The sequence below is a fragment of the Propithecus coquereli genome, unplaced genomic scaffold (assembly GCF_000956105.1).
Source record: "Propithecus coquereli isolate 6110/MARCELLA unplaced genomic scaffold, Pcoq_1.0 Scaffold99, whole genome shotgun sequence".
Lineage (NCBI taxonomy): Eukaryota > Metazoa > Chordata > Mammalia > Primates > Indriidae > Propithecus > Propithecus coquereli.
Genome location: NW_012156284.1, coordinates 8,897,267 through 8,922,957, shown reverse-complemented (window position 1 = coordinate 8,922,957; position 25,691 = coordinate 8,897,267). Strand labels below are relative to the sequence as shown.

The following is a 25,691-nucleotide window of genomic DNA, read 5'->3' as shown; positions in this document are numbered from 1 at the left end:
AGTTGTTTCCAAGCTGACAAGCTTGTAAGCCTTGTTCGTGAATTACTCTAAATTCTCATGGATGGATAAAAGACCTCCAGAGGTCTGGGTGCCAGAGACCCCCTGCCAAGGGAAATACAGAATGCACATAAAGGAGTCATTCTGAGTTGAAGGGTTCATCCCACGGCATATCAATTCCTTTCAAATATTTTTTGGGGGTAAATGAAATAATATGTTATAAAATGAACTTACTCATTTTGGGAAATATTAATTATGAAACATTTTATATCATTAGGCAAGCATCCCCCTGAATAGCCAGGAAAGATTTTACCTCTGAAAGTTGAAACATTTAGTTTGACTAAAAGTTTGCATTAAAAAGAGTTATGATTAGAGTAGACTGGTTCATTAATATATATTTGGAGATCAGACATTTACAAGGACATTAAGTGTATACAGTACCTGCAAACACACAGACACAGCACATGAAGGTACAAACACATTTAATTATTTTCACATAATTTTCACATGCAATGCTAAACTGACTTGATATTATACAAATGCAATCTTGGAATATTTATTTTCAATTTCCCAAATTATCTTTATAAATCAAAATTACATTTCATGATTAGTATTAATGAGCATTTTCACATGATGGTACTGCCATGACAGCTTGCCCCTTACAAATTAAATATACTGTATTATGATTCAGCTCTGAATTTGGGGGCCTTAGAAAATTTGAAATGTATATTTTCTCATATTCCAAGTAATGCATCTTTATATTTTTGCAAAGAATAGTATAAAGTTCACCACACCAACAGCAGAGAAAATTTAGAGAGTGATATTTTCATTTTTTCTTTATAATGCTGTTAATCTGTTTCTTTAAAGCCAGCCCACTTGTTTAACACTAGGTACCTGTTACAATATATTAGATTCGTCTGAGAATGTTCGTAAAAGAAGAGGTCTGACTGAAGGTCTGGCGGATAATGAGTCAGATGCCATTCTACAGCTCAGATTCCTCTGTAATAGTGAGGCAAAGATACTTAAAGCATTTAGATAATTGGTTAACCTACCTGGTGATAAAAATACGTAGAAGAAAAAAATCATTTCCCATAGACTGCCCTTTTGGCCAAAAGTGCAAATGATTACACTATATAGCAAACACGTAACATTCAAATGAATACAAGTAAAGGCCTAAGAAAGTCTCCAACTCGAATTGAATTGTTTTTGTGGTAAAAGTAAAGAGACAATAGTAGTAAAGTAGCAAACTTGGGTATTTGAAATGGCACTGGTAGGTTATATGGTAAGATGAGTCAATATGGTTTGATTAGTAAACCTTACCATCCTTTTGGTGAACACCTCTGAGAGTTGTGCCGGTGCTGTGAGTGTATCAATCAAAGAGAAACTTGTGCAAAACACTCCTTTCCTGGTGAACAGACTGGCTCTCACACGCCATGGCTACTACTGCATACTGTGGATCAATGAGACTACAGACCTATAGTTCAAGCTTTTGAAAATGACTTCCTCTCCAGTGTGACAGTTTGGAAGGTGAACAAATGATTAAAAGAAAATGACAAAACTGTCTATCAATAGAAGATATAAAAATGAATCATGAGAAGTAATTTTTCACAAAGAATCAGAAAATGGTGTCAGGCAAATAAGAATGCAAGCAAGTTGGTACATTAAGAAAGGAAATCACCTTATTCACTCCAAGAGAAACTGTGATTGCTGGAAGTTTGAGAAAGCATGAAGATAGTAGATGTTCCTGAGGAAGGGAGGCGTTTCGTTACCTTGTTCACAATTGCACAAAAGGTGGAAAATTGCAGTAGAAAAGAGAAATGCAGAAACCAAAAAAAAAAGTAAATATTCTCTGAAATGTAAGACATTTAAAAAGAAACTTTGAGAATTCGAAGTCGACATGCTAGTTTTGAAGACATTACTTCTTAAAGTAAAAGTAGAGTTAGAGTTAGGAATAGTCTATGATTATGTGCCCACTATTATTTTTCCACATATCGACTGAAAATGATTTTGTTAATGGGAAAATTGCCTATTTTGAATAGTTTTAAAATATGCTTCTCATTAAAATAAGACTTATCTCTAATCATTAATTCACTAATCTATATTTGTTCAAAATCCGTTGGTCAGAGAGCTACGTCCAGGGCCATCACCAATCAATGTTAATTTAACTATCTCCCTTTTGCGAATCCACAGGTACATTATGAAGGGACTGACTGCCCTTGGGCAGCTGCAGGTTAAAAACTTAATCAAAACTAAAGTAATGGGAAAACATCTGGTGATATCATACTTCAGTCCCATTTACTTCTGGACCAATGCTCAACTTCCTTTCTTCCAAAATAATTTGATTGGTTTCCCTGTTTTTCCTACAGAGACCTCTTTAGTAAGGTAGGCTGAATTTTTCCTAGGTTAAGTATGATTTTTCCTTTTAAAATACTTATAAGATGTAAAAATTGATAAAGTTTAACTAAAAAACCTAAGGGGTTACTTTTCCTTCTTATTCTGTACTTGAAATTATAAGGTAATTTAAAGACTTGGTTTTAGCATTGCCCAAGCAAAACAGAGGACGATGAGTGGTCAACTATGTGGATGAGTTGAACAACTCTGCTAATCAAGATTACCCACATTATTTACTTAGTGGCTAATAAAAATAGGCTTAGAAAATAAAACCAGCTAAAGTAACAAATATATCCAGCAGAGTCTAATAAACAATCGAATTTTTAAAGGGCAAATACTTCAATTTATTCACATATCTTGACATAACTACATTTTTCCTATTAATATTTTACCTTAAATGAAAGTTCTTGATAATATGCAAATTACCAATTGATAAAGCTAAAAAAAATAAAGATTGAGTTTCTGAGAAAAAAATTTTAATTGCTTTTATCTTCAATGTTGTGGGCAAAAACCTTGCAAAAAGATTAAGATGATACCAAGTCCCCCATCCCCATGTTTAACATACAAGCCTAACTATTGAAGACTACAACCATGATAAGAACATTTTGGTGTGCTCAAAAACTTGCACGCTGTCATCAAAGTATTTCTATGAAGCACAAATTTTAGGGGTTAGCAGATTAGGGGGTAAAATTACTTTATAAAGGAAATAAGAGGAAATATGAAAGTAAAGAAAGCAGTAGAAAGCATGGAAAGAGTATCTAAAGCAATAAAAAACTGATGTAGCTAGCAATTGGCAGTGGGGAGGGGAGATGAAGAGGACAGGAAATAATGAGCTAAAACAATGAAATTTCTACATTCCTTTGCAGTCATCTAGAGCATTGACACTAGCTCAATTAGCAGTATGTCAAAGAGGCCAATGGATAAAGGCCCATCTAAACAGCCACAACATTAGAATTCAACTTTATTTTTGTCTAATCCAATTCACAGGCACTATTGCCCTCTGAACCCAGTTATATATGACACCATAAGAATCACAATAATCATTATTATTATTATAACAATAAATTTTATTCTCCAAAATTCCAAAGTGCTTTCTCTGAGAATTTGGCTCAAACAACTGATATTCTTCCCTTCCCTGTTCACCACTCTTAAAGAGCTCCTTATCTACATAATGGAGTATTTCTTTCTGTCTGTGCTGACATCCCATGCTAGGCATTGCCATGTTGTTGGGTCCATTCCCGTTGGATCACAGTCGTCCCATGTCTGGCAAGTAAGTCAAGCCTCCCTTTTGATAGCGGTGGTTTATGTGAGAAAACTTTACATAAGGACATGTGAAAAATTCCTCTGTTAGGAATGTGAAGTGGTATTTACAACTTTGCCAGAAAGTCCAGGTGTATTTCATTGATATACAGATGGCTAATGACTGTGCTTAGAGGGGACAGCTTTTTCAAATACCAAAAGTCCTAAACTTTGAATTTCCTATGAAGTGTTATCCTGCTGTTTCACCTATCAGTGCTCAATGGTAGTTGCATCATTACACTGTCAGTAGCATGGCTACGCAGCTTTGTCACTTTAGAAGCTAAAGAAAAGCCCTATGATCCTTAATAATGGGACTTTAGCACACCAATTAACCTGACTGCTGAAAATATAGCTTAGGGATACATGGCTTAATTGTAATCCTTGAGTTAAACAACTGAGAGAACCTATTTCTGAAGATAGCAGAATTCTTTACAATGCTAGCATCATGACAGAACTAAGCTGTGGTAGAGGCTGCCATACTAGCCTTTTTACTGGAGGCTTCAGGAGGTAGTGCATTAGACCTTGAAATAGCTTGGTTGTGTTATAACAAGCCATATCATTGATTCTACTATTCTGTTTAATACCTGCTTACAGAAGTGTTCCATATGAATGTCCCTTATAACTTAACTAGAGTGAGAGGTCCTTGTGAGCTGGGGCCACATCTGATCATCCCTTAATTACCAACACCACCTAACTCATAGTGGGCCCTCAGGCAAAGCATGCTGAATGGAACGGAATTCAACATTCATTCAAGGCTGCTGCTATAATTGTTAAATATAAAATGGCTTAGCTTTTTTCTCAAATGCCATAGACACATTTTCACTATCCACTGCTAAGTTCCCTTCTCAAAGCAGCTGCCAAGACCCATACAAGGACAGCACTGGCAGCCTACCTGCCACAGGCATTTCTGGATGTGCGAACAAAGTGTCCAGGATGCTTACTGGTTTAAGTAAGGGGGATCCTCTATTTTAGGTAGGGACACACACTTTTTCCCATTAAGGAGCCTATCAGAGTATGAGGCAGACCCAGTGTTAAAGAATCTTTTGCCTCTCTTTAAAATGAGGCCAATGTCTTAGCAAGGAGTGTTGAACAAAGTAGCATGTCACCAAGGAGGTCAGACTGTTGGTCACGAAGCATAAAGACTAACATATTTTGGGGAAAGTAAGACATTCTTTGTCCTTTATCTTAGAATTTGGCCTTTGCCATGGCCAAATAGGGCCTTATGTAAACAGATGTGACTTAGAATAGATGTGGCTGTGATGTTTCAGTTGGCCTTTATGCATTCATATGCACTACTTCGCTCTTGCATTTTCTCACAAGAAAAAAAAAAAGAGGCAGCACTGCTGAGTGCCCATATGTTTTGCCTCATTTGCAACTCTCAAAATCCTACAGAGTCTGAAAAACCACTTAGCCTTTCAGACATTGGATGTCAAGAGAGATGTTCATCAGTAGGTGGTTCAACAAATGTCTGTTGGTTCAATGAGGGTGGGAATAAATGAATGAATGATTGAATGAATGAATGAAAATGATTATGGAAAATTTTCCTAATCGTTCTAGCACATCAGCATGCCAAGCTACAGCACAAACACTAGAAGTCCTTCTACCATGGACATAATCCATAACAAACAAATTTCATGCTGAACTCCCTGGTAACATTCCATGCTAAGTAAAAAGAAGTGTAGTCCCAGAACTCCATACTTTCAACAGAAGTCTGGAATCTACTGTTTGCAGAGAAAGAAAATGTTCTAAGTCTTTATCTATGACTGCCTAGTAGCATTTCTCCATTTAATGGTCTACATAAAAGTCACCTCCAGCCAGTGTGTAATTGTTTTAAATAAAGGGCCTAAGGAAGAAGATAAGATGATATGTTTGAAGATTTTATTTTCTGAGATTTTTGTATCATCTTTAGAGCATGAAGCTGGGTGTGAGCCATTATTTAACATGAACTCCATTACCCCAAATAAGAAAAACATTTAGAAGCACTCCAAAGGGTACTCACAAATAAGGAGAATGGAGGAGCAACTCGGAGATCTCCCTCAGACAAATTTGCTATTATAAAAAGGCACCAAACCATTTCTTAGAGCAAAATTTTTTATTTGGCTTCATACAAATTGCCACTTGAGCCATTCTGGGAGGAACCTGTTGTATCAACCTGTTTTACCCCTGTTCAACTGAGAGTAGGGTATAATTAGGTAATTAAATGCTACTTTTTTTTCCATCCTAAAACTAAATACCAGACTAGAGGGAATTAGTTAGAGGTCTATTGGAAGGACTAAAGAGTAGCCTAAGGCAGTCATAGAGAGACTAAGGTTATTGTGTCTAGTTCCAGTCCAAAAGGCATGCAGAAGTAGGGAGTTCAGGGCAATTCTGACCACCTAACTACACAATGAGCAGCCTCATATAACTACGAATCAGCGTAGGTTATGTCACTGACAGTTTTGTTGCTTTTGAATGGGGCTGGCACTGACTTGTAACATGAAGCTCCTGTTTTATATTACTAATCACTGAAGATTTTCCTACTGTAATCATTTCAGATCCCCATGTCTGTATATTATCAACCACTGGATTCTATCAACTCAAGAGGCAAAAAAGATAATGATATGCCAGTTAAACTGGTTGGCAAATTTGATCAAATTGGTCAGGTATTCGTAGCTTATACTATTTCCTGAAAATATTGCCTTGGAGGAGCTACAAAATCTAGTTGGTGTCAATATGACAGAAACAGGGTTTTGTTTAGCAAAATCAGCCAAGGTTGGCAGAAATATGACATACTTAATTAACCTGTTGATCAAATAGTTTTATTTTCCATGCTTATCTCCCCCTTTCACTTTAAAGGATTTTTAAAAAAATGTTCAAAAGATATGACAAGGTGACTAAGGAAAATATATTTTCATTCCCATAGTAAATTTACAACTTAATAGGCAAATATAAAAACACACTCATAAAACAATCTTGAATTTTTAGAAGTGTGTTCAAGAGGGTAAGGATGTAGAAACCACATCTGGCGGATTCTCTTTGGATCAAATATACTGCTGGACAGATAGGGCTAGAAGCAACACAGAGATTAAGCAGCACTATAATTAAAGGAAGGGGAAAGGTTTGAAAGAGGCAAATCGGGATTATCAACTGAAAAAAAAAAATCTGCAAACAGCCTACAGGGAAATTTCCAAGGTTAAAGCTGAAATGTTGGTGTGGAAATTCCTGGTGTAAAAATTCTAGGCTCAATACAAAATAAAATCATTTTTTCCTTTTAAAATTCCATATGGAGCATATGAGATACTCCATATGGATTGCTAAAGGTCACATAGAACACTATTAAGGAATCTACTTACCACCTGCATTGGATAACGAAGTTTTTACTACATTTTTTATGCAGAAGAGGAAATTAAGTGATGAACCTGTAAGGAGGGGTTTAACACGCTGTAACTAATGTAATTCTCTAAATAAGGTTTTTAGTTCATGGCAGATATTGAAGCCCCTTCCAAAAGTCAGGTTATAATATAAACTTAGTTCTTACCCTGGCACTTCTTTTTACATTCTTTAATACTATCAGGAGAATCTCAGGGAAAAGGCTGATAAATATTAGAAGAATTATGGCCAACCACGTGGATACAGAAGATAGCATTTGAGCAAATACGAAATACATTCTCTGTTGCTTGAGAAAAGGCCTGCAGTGGAAAGAAAATATATAATGGAAAAACAAAATCAGTTCCTGTCCATATGAAACAGAAGTTTAATTGAAACTGTCTTTTGTATTTAAAAGGAATCTTCCTTACACACATTAATAAAAATAATTTTCTCTAGAATGTCCCAGAAGTAGTAAACAAATTTCATTTACCAAATGTTTGGAAAGAAAAGGAATGGTAATCAAAGGGGAAAAAGATAATAAAATGCATTTGACTTGAAAACAATCAGGCGATCAACTCTAAAGCTGCCAATTGGTGAACATTTATATGCATTAGAAATTGCTGGAGCTTTCAAAGATATTCAAGAGAAATGATGGTTCATTTTTATCGTAACAAGCATTTTATTTCCTCAGCTATTTTACTGAGATGAGAATGGATTTGTGCTCTACACTCACAAATTTAAAAAACATTTTTATAACTCTCCCCCTCTCTCTGCAAAAACCTTATGTAAATATAAAAGGGACTGTAGAGCTTATCATCTCTCTCAAATGGGAAGAATCTACTATTTTCATCCACAAATATATATTGAGTAACAGTGTGTGCCAAACAGGCTGATATAGAGAAGAATATTGCTAATAGGACATTAAGACTTGGAATCCAGAAATCCAGGAATACCTCTCATTGTGAAGTTAGATTTTATTCCAAATCATCTCAATGGCCACTGAGAAGCACAGCCAGTATCCCCTTTCCCTATCTGAGTTGAGCCACAGAGGGCCTCACTAGGCTAAGTTACTGTGTTCTAAGCTGAGGGGGAGGAAGTGGCTGCTGAAGGTCAGGATGCACATCAGCCTATCCTGGGATTAAGAGCTCTAGGTAGATAACTAGTTGGTTCCCATTTATTAGATGACACATCATGCTCGGTGAGATGACCTGGTTTCTCATTTAAAAATTAATGTTCAAGCACCCTTATGTAACATGATATAACCAAGCTTGTGGCTCTACATATACGAGGACTAGATCTAGACTGTGGAATAAAAGTGAGCAGAACAGTGAGGTCAAGAAACTCTTGAGTCCTGGGCCACATAGGCTGTCTAGGAAAGGTCTACCACATAGAAAAGACGTTTGCAAACCTCTACCCCACTCTAATTCTGAAGAGGACCTTAAATAATTTTCTAGGTACTGAGCCATAACAAGGGTCCAGCAGATAACTGACAGCTAGTCACAGAGTGTTCCTTTGCACCATACCCCCTGATTAATTTCTCTAGATTTTTTTTTTAACCACCATGGCATCTATGGAGCTTTGCAGGAAAGCGGCAAAAAACAAAAGCTATTATTTCTAGATTGGGTTTAGATATTAGAAATCATCATTCTCACTGCCCAACCTGAAAGAAGGGTATGTCTCAATGCCTCAGGCTAGAACATTTCCAGAGACAACAGGTATGACCAGCCTTCAGCTGAAGTTTCACATAGTTTCTAGTCTCATTTTAATGGTTGCTTTATAATATAAGTTTATATTCATGTAGTAGCTCAACTCACACAACTCTACTTAAAGACAGCACTTCAGGCAATAAAATTAAAAAAAATAGATTACAATAACATTTCATTTTTAGTAAGTATGCTAATGAATAGAAACAGATGTGACAATGTCCTAATCATTTAAAGGATTTATTTAAATCAATAAGAATAGTCTGTGAAAAGAGTTAGAAACTAGTTTGCTAAAAACATTTTATTCTTGTAGAAATTTTGCATAATTAGTTCAAATGCTGATTACACAGATTCATAGACAGAATTATAGTACTCTGGGTAGACATACAATTGTATGCTGCATTTGGTTAATCGACTTTAATTCATTTGTATATTATTAAATAATATAGAGCTGACCTTCCTTCAGCTTCATTGTTCTCAATCATTACCTATAGACGTGCCAAATACATGCTGTAATGACACATTTTAGAGCTGGTGCTTCCTTAAATGATTAGATTTTTCAAATTTTTATTTCTTAATGCTCTTATTTAAAAAAGAGCCTTTCAAAATAGTAGGAATTTCTTCTAATCAAATCTCAAGGGACATAAACCTGGGCGTCACATCTCTGTGATAAAATGTTTTGTTGGTAAGATTTTGCTCTAAGCAGTGAAAACATGTACTCCTGAAATCTCACCCTATGGCTTACTCTAGCCATGCTCTCTGCTGCTGACATCCTTGGGGGGGGGGGGGAGCCATTGACTAACGAGAACAACTTTTGATATTTAAAAATAAAATATAGGTCTCTGGGAGTAAGGAAAAGAGATGCAAATCTAACTTATTTACATTTCTTACACCTGCCCCCATCACAGCCTGTGTCCCTCACTGGACTCTAATCTTGAGTCAGGGTACAGTCTATTGATCTCTCTATCCCATAGAGTCCCAAACACAAAATGGATTCTAAGTAAACATTGATTGAACCCAGATGAACTGAATGAGCTTTAAGGTCAAGCTGTAGAGTCTGCCTTTCTCCCTTCCCACCTTCACCTCCACCAAAACAGTGAGATGGTCATTTCAAGGTATGACCCTCTGAGTATTAAGTGGTATATATACTATACTCTGAGCACACCTGTAGTGATACAAACGACAGTTATATACTATAAAGAGAGAATAGGTTCCAAATGGACAATAATGTATCTATTGGCCAATACATCAGGTGGAAACTTAACAGGATGATTATTTCCCCTGGAAATCACATGGGAAGTCTTGCTAAAAATTACAGTTTCACTTCAGAGAGATGTTTACACACCTTCAAATTGAAAGAGTTGGACAGGGGCTACCAAAGAGAGGTCTTTGAGTAACTCCTGTAGTCTATATACTTGTATTTAAAATCTTACCTGAAATTAGTAGCATTACTGGCTACAAATGACCTGTAATCCATTAATATTAAAGACGTGCCATCTTATATAATCAAAACTTTAAAAGTATAACAAATGCTTACATATACAACGTACATATACATATATCTACTTTGTTATTTACATATTACTCACACATACACAGTTGCTTACCAAATAATTCCTCCCCAGAAGAATGAGAAAAATACATAAAAGGCTAAAGAACCCCAAATCACAAAGTGATTTATCCACGTCCAGAAACGAGTATCCAAGGCGAGCTGAAAAGACAACACAAGAGATTTCATGATGGATACAAATTGCACCAGGCAATACACTATGGTGCCTGATCACTTGTATACAATATGATACCTATGGGAGGATCTAGCTTGGGCCAGGGATCCAGAGGAGAGAGGAATTAAAAGAACAGAATCTAGGCTTTTCAAAGAACTAGGGTGAGAAAGCTGAGCTCTGATCTAAGGCCTCTAAACTCTAGAGTACAAGGCATGGGGGTGTGGTAAAGCTAAGTAGCTAGTAGGTGTGAGGCTGCAAATGTCTCAGTACTGGGAGATGGGCCAGAAATGAGATAACGGTAATATCCAGGAGGCTGGAGGCCCAAGTCCTCAGGCAGGAAGATGATGGCAAAAGAAGGCCTAGCTGGTAGAGGCAGGTATGCTGGAACGCAGTAAGAGAGGGAAGGGGTAAGGTAGGAAGGGTAGACAAACTACAAAGGAGTCATTAAAGCTCAAACACAACCAAGTCACTAAATGTTAAGGCGATTAGCACTACACATCTAACATCATGTAGAAATGGATCATGGGTCTGACCATGTAATGTGCCTTTCAAGTTGCAAAACCTTTATCTATTTCATTAAATTAATAAAATGTTCAGTTGCCTTAGATTTAATCTCTTCATGTTTCTGCCAGGACTGATCACGTTTTCTGATTGTGGTACCCAGGGATTTCAAATGTGATCTAAAAACAAAAGTAGGAGGCCGAGTGCAGTGGCTCATGCCTATAATCCTAGCACTCTGGGAGGTCAAGGTGTCAGGATTGCTTGAACTTAGGAGTTCGAGACCAGCCTGAGCAAGAGCCTGACCCAGTCTCTACTCGAAATAGAAAAATTAGCCAGGCATTGTGGTACATGCCTGTAGTCCCAGCTACTCAGGAAACTGAGGCAAGAGATTCACTTGAGCCCAGGAGTTTGAGGTTGCTGTGAGCTACGATGAGGCCACTGCACACTACCCAGGGTGCTAGGGCGAGACTGTCTCACAAAAAACAAAAACAAAAACTAACCAAAAGCAAAACAACCACAAAAGTATGGTCTGCTTTGCTTGCTTAAAAACTTCTGGGTCACATGGGCTAATATCCAGAACATTTAATTCTTATAGAGGAGGTAGTGTCTCAGTTTTGTTACTTGCTGTGACACCATGGTTTTCAGCTCTCTCTTAGTTTTTCATTCATAAACAGGATGTTGATAACATTGTTATTGTAGCCCAGACTTGAATTCCTACCCTCTGGGTTGCTAGAGAAAACATCACACTAATACTAGTCCGAAGAGGAGGAAGTGGATGTCTTCTCAGGTGCACTTTAAAGATGTAGCAATAAGGCTGACTCTGTGAAGGGCATTTGGAAGGCCTAGGGCTATATGCAAGGCCAGGTGTGAAAAAGGAGGGGGAAGCTTCTATTTCAGATCATGATCCTGTGAAACATGGTAATAGATAATAACAAATAGCATTTATTGTAATGAGCACATTCTATGTGCCAGACACCATTCTAAGTGCTTTATATGTATTCACTAATTTACTACTCACAAAAAACCCTAAGAGGGGTAGGTACTACTTTTATCTTGATTTTATAGAAGAAGAAACAGGCACAGAGAAGTGAAGTCACTTACCCAAAGACATATAGCTAGTAAGTGGCTAAACTGAGATGAACTGTAACATGCCTTTTTAAAGTCCTAAAATATTACTGAAATAGTAGATGAATAAAGCAAACATGTATTTGCCCTATTTGGTACAAGAGATGAACCACAAACAAAAATTTAAAGGGAAAATGATTAGAGAGGTCCTTTGACAATTGTATTTCTGAATTTTGGTTCTGAACACTAAGAGTGTTGGAATTTATTTAAAGGTACTCATTCTCGGACCCCATGTGAGGTGCTTATTACTGGAATTATCAATAGAATTTGGTTATACTTTCAACTACAAGGCATCTCTTGAGCAGCCTCAAGGGTAGCATTCAGTGAGGCTTCACAGCATTGTTACATGGCTGCAAGTCAATGTCAATGATTTTGCCAAAATACCCTTCTTTTTTCTTACCTGCAGTGTCTCTTTATGCACTTCATCACTAACATGGGTAAATTTCAGTGACAAATACATTTTATTAAATTTCATTACCACCAAGCTCCTTTGCACACATGTCTCACTCATGTACATTCAATTAATGTCTTAGGTACCCAAATTCGTTGTAGGCCTGGAGTTCTTAAGCAGATGTATAATTTTTAAAAACATTCAAGTGATTAACATGAAAACACAGACACACACATTCACAGTGTGTTTATATGCCACTTATCATGATGCCTTAAAATTAGCAGTAAAGAAAAAAAAGATTTCCAACACAAGCATTGTGTTTCAATTTTTTTTTAAAACCGAAACAAAATAGAGAGGATAGACAGTATACAAAAAAATGGATCACAAATAGTATACAAATGCCCAAATCCGTAGCACCGTATACATTTTAGTAAATATTCAGACAAAGGCTTGAATAACAACTCCCAACAAAATATAAGAGATAAAAATGATATATTAGGATAAGTATTACAAAATGTTATAAAACATATTTGAATAAATAAAAATCTAACCTTTAGAGTTACAGTGAATACTAAGACTGTAAAAACAATGGTTCCAAACGTCCAGTTTCCATATACCTGAAAAACATTTAACAATTACATGTACCATGAATACACAAGCCTGTTTAAAAAAAGAAAAAGCCCAAGTTTAATCCTGCATGTAACTGCCAAAGGTTTTTGTATGAATTTCTTAGGGAAACACAGCTAGTCAATAAGATCAGGCCACAATGCTGGATGTTCCTGTGATCCTAAATTTCATGGACAGGTACACCACACCTGTGGTTGGTAGCATTTATTTCCATTATTCCACGCAGCATTGAACAGGGAACACACTGCTGTGATAAATGCAGGAAAAGAACCCATATCTATTCTGCTAACAGCAATGTTCATGAAAACAAGTCATCTGGATGACTCACATCTCTAAAGAGTTTGGTATGGGCTTTTCTTAGAATACAGAATGAAAGCTCTCAAATCAGCAATAATTTGTAGACAAATGGACTCACATTTTTTAAATGAGTCTAATTTTTTGGCTGTAAATAGAGCTGTCAGCATGTGCACATCAAAGAAAAGCAGATACCACGTATAAATCCAAACGATGGCAATGAATGGCACATATGCTTACCAAATGCTGTCAAGATCTGAATGCGTAACATTAAAACAGAAAATGAGATGTAAAAGGACTTTAAAAAATAAAAACGAAAAATTAAGGTTAACAGAAGCAAAAAAAGGATTCAATCAAATCATACATGGGTGTTGTTTAGTTGCTAATAGCAGTTCTTGCACTTACTATACTTTTAGCAAACATTTAGAAGGATGGTGACATATACAGTAAAACCTTATTAATTTGGACTTCATGAGCCCAAAATGGGTAATAAATTGAACAGAGGTTGGGTTGACACTCCTCATCTATCACCTGTAAAGTCTGCTGAGTAAATAAATCATGTCAATGGGACTGTAGGATTATGCTCCTTCTTTGGAGAAAACTCTTTTTAAGGGTAGCCAGCTATATACAATTTTGTGTCAAATAAAAATAAAACAAAAAGTTGAAGTCGCAGAATCGGTCATAAAACTGAAGGGAACAGCGAAATCATAAAACCAAATCCATTCTTACTGATGGGCAAAGCTGATTGGAAAGCTAATGTGACTTTCTCAAGAACATGCAAGGAAAGGATTTAGCAGGATACTCTCCCTGACAAGTGCTACATGGGACCACCCTAAAGTAGATTTTTATTTCTCCAGCAATTACTTTGTGATTAATAATTTTCATGAATTCATACTACCCTGATTTCTATTAGTCCAAATTAGAGAGGTTTTGACTGCAGTACCTAATTTCAAAGTACCATTCAAATTCACTGAGCCTATCTCTTATTTAACAGGTTTTACTAGGTTCCAGACATAGTCACTGTACTCAGTAAACTCTTTTTGAACCTTAGCTTTGCTTCACGTTATGATTATAAAGAAGGAATGACCATAAAAGAGAAATCCTAGAAATGGCAAAAAAAGAACATGGTCAAAGCAGCATGCAAGGCAGTGTGTTTGGTTTCCTATTGTGTGGCTACAAGAAGAAGGCCTCAACTGCCCCCCATCAGTAATTCTCTCCTAGAGTACAGCCAAGGCAAAAACATCCCAGTGCAGCTGCTGCCTGAGATAGTCACTTGCTGGGAAGGCACCGACAAGACCAGTGTAGCCTTTCTGGAGAACACTATGCTCCCAATTTGGAAGGGAAGGAGGGAGAAAAGAGAATTCCCTCTCTTCACCTATCGGGCAAACACTACGAAGATATGGCAGCCATCTCCTTCAACTCCAAGCGTGGAAGGCCACTATGAATAAGAAATGAGTGGGGCCAGACTGTGCTTTAAAATGAGCAAACCCTTTCTCATATCAAAGAGCAGTAGTCTAAAATCTGAAGTCCCAAGACCTCTGTTCATCTAGTAAAAATTACGTCCAAATTAAGCTTCCTGAAAGTTTGCACATAAGCTATTTAACCATGCACACAGAAAGTGATTTCTTACTTCAACACTTTCATTGTTCTAAAGAAGTTGTAAGAACTAAATATTGTATCTTAAGAAAAATAGTTTGCAAGATGATTACAGCTACAGTATGTGTATCACAGATCCAGTGCCTATGGAAAAAAAGCTAAGCTATGCCTATAATATACCAAAAGATGTAATGATGTGTTTTTTTTTTTTACCTTTCCATTTTCTTCTAGGGATGCAGTCTGAAAAAGAAAGTAAGTCCCAAAGAAGAACACTGTCCCTTGAAAGGCAGCCAGAAATGTCCAATATAAGAAGGGTCCCAACTGCAGCATGGCATTGCCAGAAATTTTCCTATTGAGAAATGGGGGGAAAAATAGGTTAATGAATCTTTTCATTTAAAGATACAGTGAGGTTAACTGTGTCACAGAAATTTCGAAGGGTACATCTGTGTGCTAGCTCTTTCCTTTTGCCTTGTTGCACTGCAGAAAGTAAGATGGGTCACTAGCAGCTCTACTGAAGCCACCCATGAAAATTCGGCCAGAGTTCTCACTCTTTTTGCAGCTGCTCAAATCAGCATGGGCTAATCCAGAAATATGGTCTCAATATGCATTGCCAGTGTTCCCGTCAGTACACGAAGGAGTTCATTAAGTTGGCCTAAGTGATCTTCCTTGAATAGATGATCCAAGGCATCCAACCAAAGAAAGAAACTATGCTAGCTCTTTGTACATAAATTTTTTAAAAAACCTCAAAAAAAGAAGATACAGTGAAATGCCAAAAGTGGGCATGGGAATTGACCCCATTATAATGAAGAGGGCTACCCCAATGGCCTGAAAGGTTTTTGGTAAAGGGCCAGACTGAGCCAAAGGTCGATTTTCATGTAATCACCTCCTGACTGAGGAACTGGAGTAAACTGTCAAAACATTTAATTCTGGCCACTAACAATAATAACAACATCAATAATAATTAGCTCCCATTCAATGGGTACTTATTATATACCAAGAACTGGGTTAAAAGTTCATTAACTATTTCCACCCACATAAAATCTACATGAAATAGGTATTATTATCACTCCCATTTACAAATAATAAGGAGCCTCAGGAGGTGTAACATATTGATTCCCAACCTTTGATGCACATTGTAATCATCAGGATCAGTTGCATTTACATTACAAACTGAGCATCAGGATAGTTTTTAGAGCTCCCCAGGTGATTCCAGTGTGCAGTAGTTTGGGATCCACTAGTGTAGCAGCCTGCCAAAGTTCACACAGTTAGTAACAGACAGAGCTAATACATAATCCTGGATTGACTTGACTTCAGAGCACATGCTCTCAACCAAGCTACCAAGCTTTTCAACTACAATTGTTAAAATATTTCTTTAAATCAAGATTTCTTCCCGGAAATTTAACCTTTTTTTAGGTCTTAGGGTGTCCTTTATATTTTTTTCCATTGAGTCAAATAGCATGTTTGAAGTTGTATAATGATGCTTTGATAAATGGCATAAATGGCAGATGGAAAGACTAAAAGTTTAAATCTGTCAAAAATAGCATAACCTCAGCACAAGTCAGAATGTTAAATAAGGCTACCAATACTAATGAAGCAGAGCTGCAGAAAAAAGATGGGTTTGTGTATGTATTTCTTTTGAATTCTATTTCAAATTGCTCTTAACATTTATCAAAGGGTATCTAATCACTCAAATAGCATACTTGTTGCCAATACTATGGAGAATGTCACAGGGCTGCATCGAATAAGAAACACCTTTGTAACGTAAATGCAACTGATCCTTGTTCATTCGGTATTAAGTACTATGAGGTTTCCTGATAACATGGCAATTATGCAACTTTTACCTACTAGGATTTCCAGGTGCATACAGGACTCTGAAATTCAGGGAATGCTGTTTGTCCTAGAAAAATGGCAGGAGGTGGCTGCTTCCCAGAAACAAGCTCTCCCCACAGCCAGTAAGTCATGTTTCCAAGGCAACTGGGAGTCACAGGGAAGGCACCTCCCTGTAAGGAGTACACAACTGCCAGCCAGTGTGGCTTTTGACAGTCACTGACTTGGGCTGAGGCAGAGAGGGCAAGAGCAGGACATGGTTCTGTCTTTACAGACCATCTACGTAAGTTACATTACATTCAGTGGGAAAAATGGCAGGGGAGTCATGATATGTTGAATTATAGGCCAGGCTTTCTAACAGCACTCAGATGAATGAAGATGCTGTTGGAAATCCAGAATGGGGCAATCGACATGAATGGAGAGCATGAGAAAGAATAAAAATCTGTGAGAGAGGCTGAGCAGCAGCAGAGGCCTAAGCCTAAGCACCTCCATTTGATGGCAGGTAGCAGGTGTACCAGAGCCCTATCTTTTGCCTTTTAAAGCTGTAGAAGGAACAAACTACATTTGTTCCCTCTATAGAAAAACTACAGTTTACTTTTTAAATTTCTCTTAAAAATTATGAAAATAACCAATTATGTCTTGTTTCAGTGTTTGGAAATGCCTGAGTTACTAAATTCCAGAAGGTGACACCTATAATATGCTGCACAATGCCACTGCTAATATTAAGTGGTACACTGCAGAGAGAGCCATACATGAAGACCAGGGCTTCATGTTTACAAAGTAATTGAGTAATGGAACAATCTACAGACAGACCAAGAGCAGGGTCTGATCAGAGCAGGCACTCACTACTTACAAGTACGAGGTTAAGAAGGAAAGTCCAACTTTGAGCTTGGCAATAGGCATGCCATGGTTTTAATTTTTGCATCAGATATGGTAAGTATGCAAAATTGTCCAATAGTTCATGACCTACACCTGCAATGCAGTAACTCAAACCTCATGGAAACCCTTACAATATTTTGTACTCAACAGCTTTGTAGATTTTCAACATTCTTAATTTATAAAAGTGCTCAGCGTAATCCTAAAGGCACGTGGAGGAGGGCGTTAAATAATAAGATTAATAGCTACTGTCAATTGAAAACTTGTTAGGCACTGTTTTTTAAGTTCTTTTACATGTAGTGACTCATTTAATCTTGACAAAACCATTGTGATTGGATGCTTTTGTTGTCCATACTTTACAGAAGATGAAACTGAGGCACATATCAGTCAAGTAACCTGCACGAGGTCACACAGTAAGTGGCAGAAGTGAGATTTAAGCCCAGGCAGTTAGCCAACACTCTTAGTGGGACTGAATGGGAGGAATTTTGCTTACAACCCCTCAAACCCCATTTTAACCAGAGCAGCTACCTTACTGGGCTTCATTTTAGTGGTTGTCTTAAGACAACTGCTGTTCAATGTTTGAAAAATGACTGGCCTGCTGGAGAAAGCACTGGAAAGAAGGCTGAATTCTGATCTTTGTTTTGCCTCTGGTTATACCCTGTGTCCTTAGGTAAGTCATTTCTAGGCCTTGGTTCCTCATTTTCAAAAAGAGGGTATAGGGTGTGTGGGAGATGATACTCTATATGATTTCTACCAGAGTTTTTTTTTTTTTTTTTTTTTAAGAGACAGGATCTTGCTCTGTTACCCAGGTTAGAGTGCAGTGACTCAATCATAGCCCACTGCAGCCTCAAATTCCTGAGCTCCAATCTACCTCCTGCCTCAGCCTCCTGAGTAGCTAAGAATATAGGCCCATGCCACCACACCCAGCTATTTTATTTTATTTTATTTTTGTAGCTATAAGGTCTTGCTATGTTGCCCAGGTTGGTCTTGAACTCCTGGCCTCGAACTCCTGGCCTCAAGTGATCCTCCCACCTCAGCCTCCCAGAATGCTAGGATTATAGGTGTGGGCCACTGCGCCCAACCCCTACCAAGACGTCTAATGATTTTCCTCTAGATCTAATTATCCATTTACAACAAATACCGGAAAATCAGTGGAACATGTTAAATAATGTCATGAGGATGCTGTCGGCAAACTCTAGACTGGGGAAAACTTTACAACATAAATGATCCAGTTTCATCAGCAAATAAATTACAAGGTTAACCTACAGATTAAAAGAGACTCAAGAAGCATATCAACATAGGAAGAGTCAACTGGAAAAATCTGAACATTGGATATTTGATGATATTAAGGATTTGTTAAGTAATAGGGTACTGTTATTTTTAAAAATCTTTAGAGATACATACTGAAATAACTGTTTTATATAATGTTTGAGATTTTCTTCAAAATAAGCCTAGATAGAGCACATAGGGTTATTAACGGAATTAATGGAACAGGTTTGTCAATGAATTGATAGTTGCTGAAGCTGAGTGCTGAGGACAGGGAAGTTCATTCATTATAAATAGTATTTGTTGCTAAATGTCAATTTTATGAGTCATACTGGCTAAAGAAATCCCTTATATTTATGAATCTTCATTTCATACAAATAAACCACCTGAGCCTCTTTATTGCACTATTCTATCCACTATGTAGCAATGCTTATAATCTGCTATAAATTAACATCTTTATCCTTAGCTGTAGGTTTAACTTCTAAAAATCCAATTAAATAACAAAGTAAACAACTGGGGCTAATGCCAAGTTCCCCATCCATAGAGAAAAGCATCCATTTCTTTCTTTTTTTTTTTTTTTTTTGAGACAGAGTCTCACTGTGTTGCCTGGGCTAGAGTGCTGTGGCGTCAGCCTAGCTCACAGCAACCTCAAACTCCTGGGCTCAAGCGATCCTTCTGCCTCAGCCTCCCGAGTAGCTGGGACTACAGGCACACGCCACCATGCCTGGCTAATTTTTTCTATATATTTTTAGTTGTCCAATTAATTTCTTTCTAATTTTAGTAGAGACGGGGTCTCGCTCTTACTCAGGCTGGTTTCGAACTCCTGAGCTCAAACAATCCGCCCGCCTGGGCCTCCCAGAGAGCTAGGATTACAGGCGTGAGCCACCGCACCCGGCCAGCATCCATTTCTAACTGACACAAAAGGAATATCATAGCTTGAGTTGATTGTTTTGTTTAACAAAACAGTTTTAGAATGGGGCTAACAAAAGAGGGCAGCTAATGCTTCGGGTGCAAACATGTTTACAAGAGAAAGACTAACAACCTCCTCAGCTTAATCCACTAGAGGTAGAAATCACTATTCTACAATACCAAAGATTTTTTGTGTGCTTTTTGTTTTTGCAGTTAAAAATATCATGTCTTCTTATAAGATACCAGAACATTACGACAATATAGGTTTAAGTTTTAGGAATTAGTGATTTATACACATTCAAGTATATGACCTACACCTGGAAAATACATCATTGTACTGTTGAGTGGTCTGGTTTTAGTAGCTAAAAATTCCAAAGAGAACCATATAATCAAACCAAGTGGGCAGTTCTGTGTCCTTCCCATCTGCAGATGAAATGAAACTCACAACTCTGAAACTCTGAAAGTTATTATGTTCATCTTACATATATAATTGGGGGTCTGAGGTCAGAGTGTCAATGTTGATGTGCTGTTCCAGTAGACTGTAGGCCAGGATGGGCAGGGATGTGAAGCAGATATTGTACATTGTAAGGTAAGCAGCATCATACAGTGGCTGAAATGACAAACGACAGAGGAAAGAAAAAAATTTACTGTAACGATTATCTATAAGAGGATATTTATGTATTTGGAAAAATCCCTAACTAAAACAAGATTTTCTTTCATGCTTTTTGTGACAGTATGAGGTCACTCCATGGTAACTATAAAAACAAAACTAACATGTTGTGGTGTGTCATATTAATATACCCATCCCTTTAATAGAATCTTATTCAGAATGTTTACGTGCTATAAGCTGTATTTCTAATAGACATTAATAACTTTTCAAAAAAATTTAATAGCTAAAACTTCAACTATTCAGGAGCTATACCAGCAAAGACCAAATAAATATAAGCAAAAAAAAACCAACAATAAAAGCAAAAAAACAAACCGTTAAAAAACTAAATATAGGCAGTGGCCAGCCTGTGTCACAGTTGTTTTGGTTAATACTTTACATATTTTTTGGTTAGTATTTTCAAGTCCAAATCCTATAATGTATTTTTTAACATCTTCTTCCTGAGAGGCCCCACGGTTCCTCATGGTTCCTCTTTCTCCCTGCACTGAGTAATAAACCTGATCTTATCAACTACAAGTGTGTTCCTGGTAATTTTTGGCTGGAGAACTTTGACAATCTTCAGCTCCTACAACAGAACTTGATATACAGAAAGCATCCAATAAATACTGGATGAATGAATGAGTACAGACTGGAAGCTATAACACATTTGTAAAGGACTGAACTGATATTATACATCTTGCTTTACGGAAAAATATTTAAGGTACTCTATGAGCTTCTGATGGAAGTACTTAGTGAGTTCAGTATTTATCTACACAGTGCTAGATATCATACAACCATTTTCTGTGGCCTGAATAAATAATGCCCCATACTCACATGTATTTTTCACACATAAAATTGCCTTTGATTAATACATTTAAATGTGACACAAATTAACACAAAAATGTATTTTGAATCAATGGCTACTAAAGATAATTACTATCATAAAAATGTGATAAAATTAACACAATTACATATTTTTAATCAATGACTACTAAAGATAATTGCTATCATAATGGAGACTGACTCAAAAAGGTTGGGAATGACTTGAATGGAGCATTAGTTAATTCATTAGTTGACTTGAGAATGTTTACTGAGTGCCTACTAAGCGCCAAGTACTGGGGACAGAGATGATTCATCCCTGTCTACCAGGGAGTTCAAACTCTAGATAGGGAGATAGAATGGGAGGTGCACAGGGAGCTAGGGAAGCCCAGGGGAGGGGACCACAAATCTGGCCTGCAGTAAAGACAAAGCAAGAGATAACGCACACAACATTCTCAATGAAGTTAAAAGAATGGCTGTACATAAGAACATGGAGGTACTTCCAATATATTTTCTATATACAAAGATTTAAGCTCAGTAAAAATATTCTACTGAATTAAAAAGGACCAAAAAAGGTGTTACATTCCTTTTAATTCTCAAGGGAGAGGACTAGTCTGTGGCACGCAATAATACATTTTCTTTGGAAACTACCCATTTTCACTAATGAGTAAAATTTTAAAAACTACAACTCAGATTGACTGGTGTATAATTTAGTCTTGAATTTCATTTAAACAAAAGAAGCATCAATCTACTTTTGTTTCACTATGTTACTCTAAGGTTATGTGAAAGATAACTGTAATTCTTAGGTGCATAATTAAAGGAGACAGACTGTCCCCAAAACAAACAACAGGTTTATTTGATAATATTGTTTCTTGTTAAACATGTTACAACGTTTTCATTATATATATATAAAAAGACAAGTACTATCCTAGCTTCTGGCTAAAGAAAGAGTTGCTTTTTGCATAAAGAGTCCGAGTCTTAGTCTCATCTCTACATTCCCCATAGCCCACTTTCCAAGTTCCAGAAAACACCTAAACTGGTTCCAGAATGAAAAAGGCTGACTACTCATATGAACTCTAAAGATATTTGCAGTAAAAGTTGCGACATTCAGCACTAGCACAAAGTCAAAAATAAAGATTTTACACATCATGTCACCTTCTCAGAGACCTTCCTTTCACCTGGTATACTTTTCCTCTAAGTTGTCTGCATACTTCCTTCCCTCAGCTCCTTAAGGTCTCTGTCCACTTATCACCTTAAGAGACAGACCTTTCCAGATCAAAGTCTCTAAAACAGCAGCCCTCTCCCTCAGTCACATTCTATCCTTGTATTATGCTTTATTTTTTTTTCCCATCAGAGCACACATTAGTACCTGACATAATATATTTTATTGTTGTCTGTCTCTCCCCCTATTACCATACTGCAGGTTCCATGAGGGTTAGGGAGTTTGTTTTGATCACTGCTATAACCTCAGCACTTAGCCTGGCACGAAGTAGGCTCTCAAGAAATATTTGTCAAAGGAATGAATTTATGAGTCAAGCAACTGAAGAAGCCAAACGCCAACTCCTATGGAAACCTAAGTAGTTAAGGTAACCTAAGGCCAAAGGCAGGGTTTGAATCTCACTCAGCTAGCTTTATAAGGAGTTAAGTCCTTTCTTTCTTCATACAGCTTATGCTCGGTAAACGTGTTTTAAAAGAACATAGCAACACACTCCTTTCAAAATAAAAATGATGTTTCAACCAGATCAAGCCATCTTCCCTTTAGCACTTTGCTACAAGTTAGTTAAGAAAATTTGAAACATCTTTTTGATACTTGCATTCATCCAAAAAAGTAAGAAATTAGCAACATTTTGATCAATAGCAATTTGAATGTTGAAGAAAAGCAGATTGATCAGAATTTACAAAACTCTCTGTAACTAATACTATCACTTTTGAATGCAAGAAGGCTAATGGCACTTCCTACAACTGGCAGATGCTTAATTCATAACATGATCTGCTTCATTGGCACCATGGGGCTAATGACATAGCATTGATGTAAGAGAGCATACCAAATGGCAAAGAGGTAAATTCAAGAGAAAGATAGCAATCTCATTAGTAGGATGCATTCTCTTAAAAATACTGCAAAGGAATTAGGAAAAAAAAATCACTTCCTATCACAAGGAGCCAAAAGGAATAAGGCTTGACTTTGAAATTTAGACTCTCAGTCTTTAATATCTTTGGCAATGAGGTAGCTCAGCTTGGCAAAATCACTGAACTGCTCATAGATTAACTACAAAATTTCTGAGTCACTAAGCATTATAGGTCCTGTATTTGGCTATACTTCCCACTAGAAGCAACATCAAATCTGTTTCAGTTGTTAAAACAAATGTGCCTGCCCATCCCACCACTTATGTATCAAGTTGATATATAGCCTATTCTTTATGTAGTAAATGTTCAGAAAACAATAGAGGGCAAAACATTTAGAGTTGCTTTAAGTAATCCAAGGCTTTATCTAGGAATCACAGCTTCGTGGCCAGTTTAAAGACCAATGTTTTTTTGTTTTTGTTTTTGAGACAGAGTCTCACTCTCTTGCCTCAGGTAGAGTGCCGTGGCGTCATCCTAGCTCACAGCAACCTCAAACTCCTGGGCTCAAGCGATCCTTCTGCCTCAGCCTCCCGAGTAGCTGGGACTACAGGCATGCGCCACCATGCCTGGCTAATTTTTTCTATATATTTTTAGTTGTCCGATTAATTTCTTTCTATTTTTAGTAGAGACGGGGTCTTGCTGTTGCTCACGCTGGTTTCGAACTCCTGAGCTCAAACAATCCGCCTGCCTCGGCCTCCCAGAGTGCTAGGATTACAAGCGTGAGCCACCGTGCCCGGCCTAAGACCAATGTTTTTATATAAAACCAACCTGAGGAACTGCAAAGGTGTGATATTTTACTTGATGAAATAAACTATAACATTTTAGAATTATAAAATACATTTTATACATTGATAAAAAGAACAAAATCCAAATACTCTTGTTAATGTTATCTCAACTCTAACAGGATATACCAAAAACATTTCAATAGGAAAATAACAGTAAGATAATTAAGTAAAGCAAAGACATATACATTTGCTACTATCAAAAACCAGGTCAAGAACAATCAACTGTTGAAACAAAAAAGAGATTCTTTTACTTTGGACAGACTTCCCTAATCTCTATTAATCTATTATAATATACAATGGCAATTTATTAACAGCAAACGTAAACTACATTATAACAAATAACTTGGGAAACAAACCTGTTGTGAGAATCCACAGAAGAACTGGTACAAAAACTGTGGCAAAATGAAACAAAGGTTCTAGAAAAAAATTAAGACAATGGTTAATATTTTCACTTGATGAGCATTATAAACTAAATTGGGAACTTGTACTTCAGTCTCTAGTCATTCCTAAATCCTTCTAACACCAGAATGCAATAAATCTCTATTCCAGAGACATAAGGAAATAACTCAAAAAGAAATTCATATTAAGACCAACTTTTGCCCTACCAAGGCAGAAAAGGATCTCACTTTATGAGAACCTCTTACTGCTATTCTTCTTCCAGAGGAGAAATGAGCTCATCCAATATGAATACCTAATGATACTGTACCTTAAATATCAGTTAGATTTGCAAAATCATCATAAGGCAGATCGACAATGCTGTAAGTGTATATTTAAAGTTAATTAATGCCAATAGTTAGGAAACTATTATAGATTATGTTGATAGTAACAGTATCAATAAATGCTTTATTGCCTTTATTACCATCTCATCAAACAATCAACATATCATTATGGAGCACCTACTATATAGTGCTGACTTCTTTCTCCTAAGGGACTTATTGTTTAATTAGGAAAATACTGAAAATATGCAGATTATAAAAATACAAGGTGAAAATTCATAAGGCAATAAAAGCCACTGAGTGTCACTATAAAATACTGAAATTAATGTCTTCAGGCAAAACTACCAGAACTAGAATTTTCAAATGAGTGCTATCCTTCAAAGTAGGCTATGGGCTTGAGAGCTGCTGTTACTTGTTCATGATGTCTCTGGACTTCTCCTTGGGAAGCCCCTTCAAAAGCCCACTTTTGAGTCATGTCAGAAAACCAGTTGCCTCCCTTTTGTCACACATTCTCACTTAGCTAATTCACCAGACTCAGCTCTGGGAGACTGGAAGCTGTTTTTAAAAATCAAATGCAACTTTAAAGGATGAATATCTGACATGGCTGAGGATATTTAGATGGATATACTACAGGCTCTGGAGGATGTTCCTAAAAGCAGGGGCTCTACGTGTTTTTCAATCACCCCTGCAGCATGAGAATAAATGTCAGAGCTCCCAAGGTCATCACCTG

General features: G+C 37.0%; 1 protein-coding gene across 1 annotated transcript in view; it reads right to left on the bottom strand.

Annotated features, from left to right (window-relative positions):
• Nucleotides 1-25,691, bottom strand: part of ATP11C (ATPase, class VI, type 11C) — a 180,390-nt gene that overhangs the window by 3,000 nt on the left and 151,699 nt on the right. The window contains exons 24-30 of the mRNA XM_012665306.1: nt 24,602-24,661; nt 20,357-20,484; nt 15,210-15,345; nt 13,031-13,096; nt 10,346-10,449; nt 7,205-7,355; nt 892-996 (exon numbers count right to left, since the gene is read on the bottom strand). Of these exons, the coding sequence (XP_012520760.1) occupies nt 895-996; nt 7,205-7,355; nt 10,346-10,449; nt 13,031-13,096; nt 15,210-15,345; nt 20,357-20,484; nt 24,602-24,661 (747 nt within the window). The 3' untranslated portion in view covers nt 892-894. The remainder of the gene's footprint in view (nt 1-891; nt 997-7,204; nt 7,356-10,345; nt 10,450-13,030; nt 13,097-15,209; nt 15,346-20,356; nt 20,485-24,601; nt 24,662-25,691) is intronic.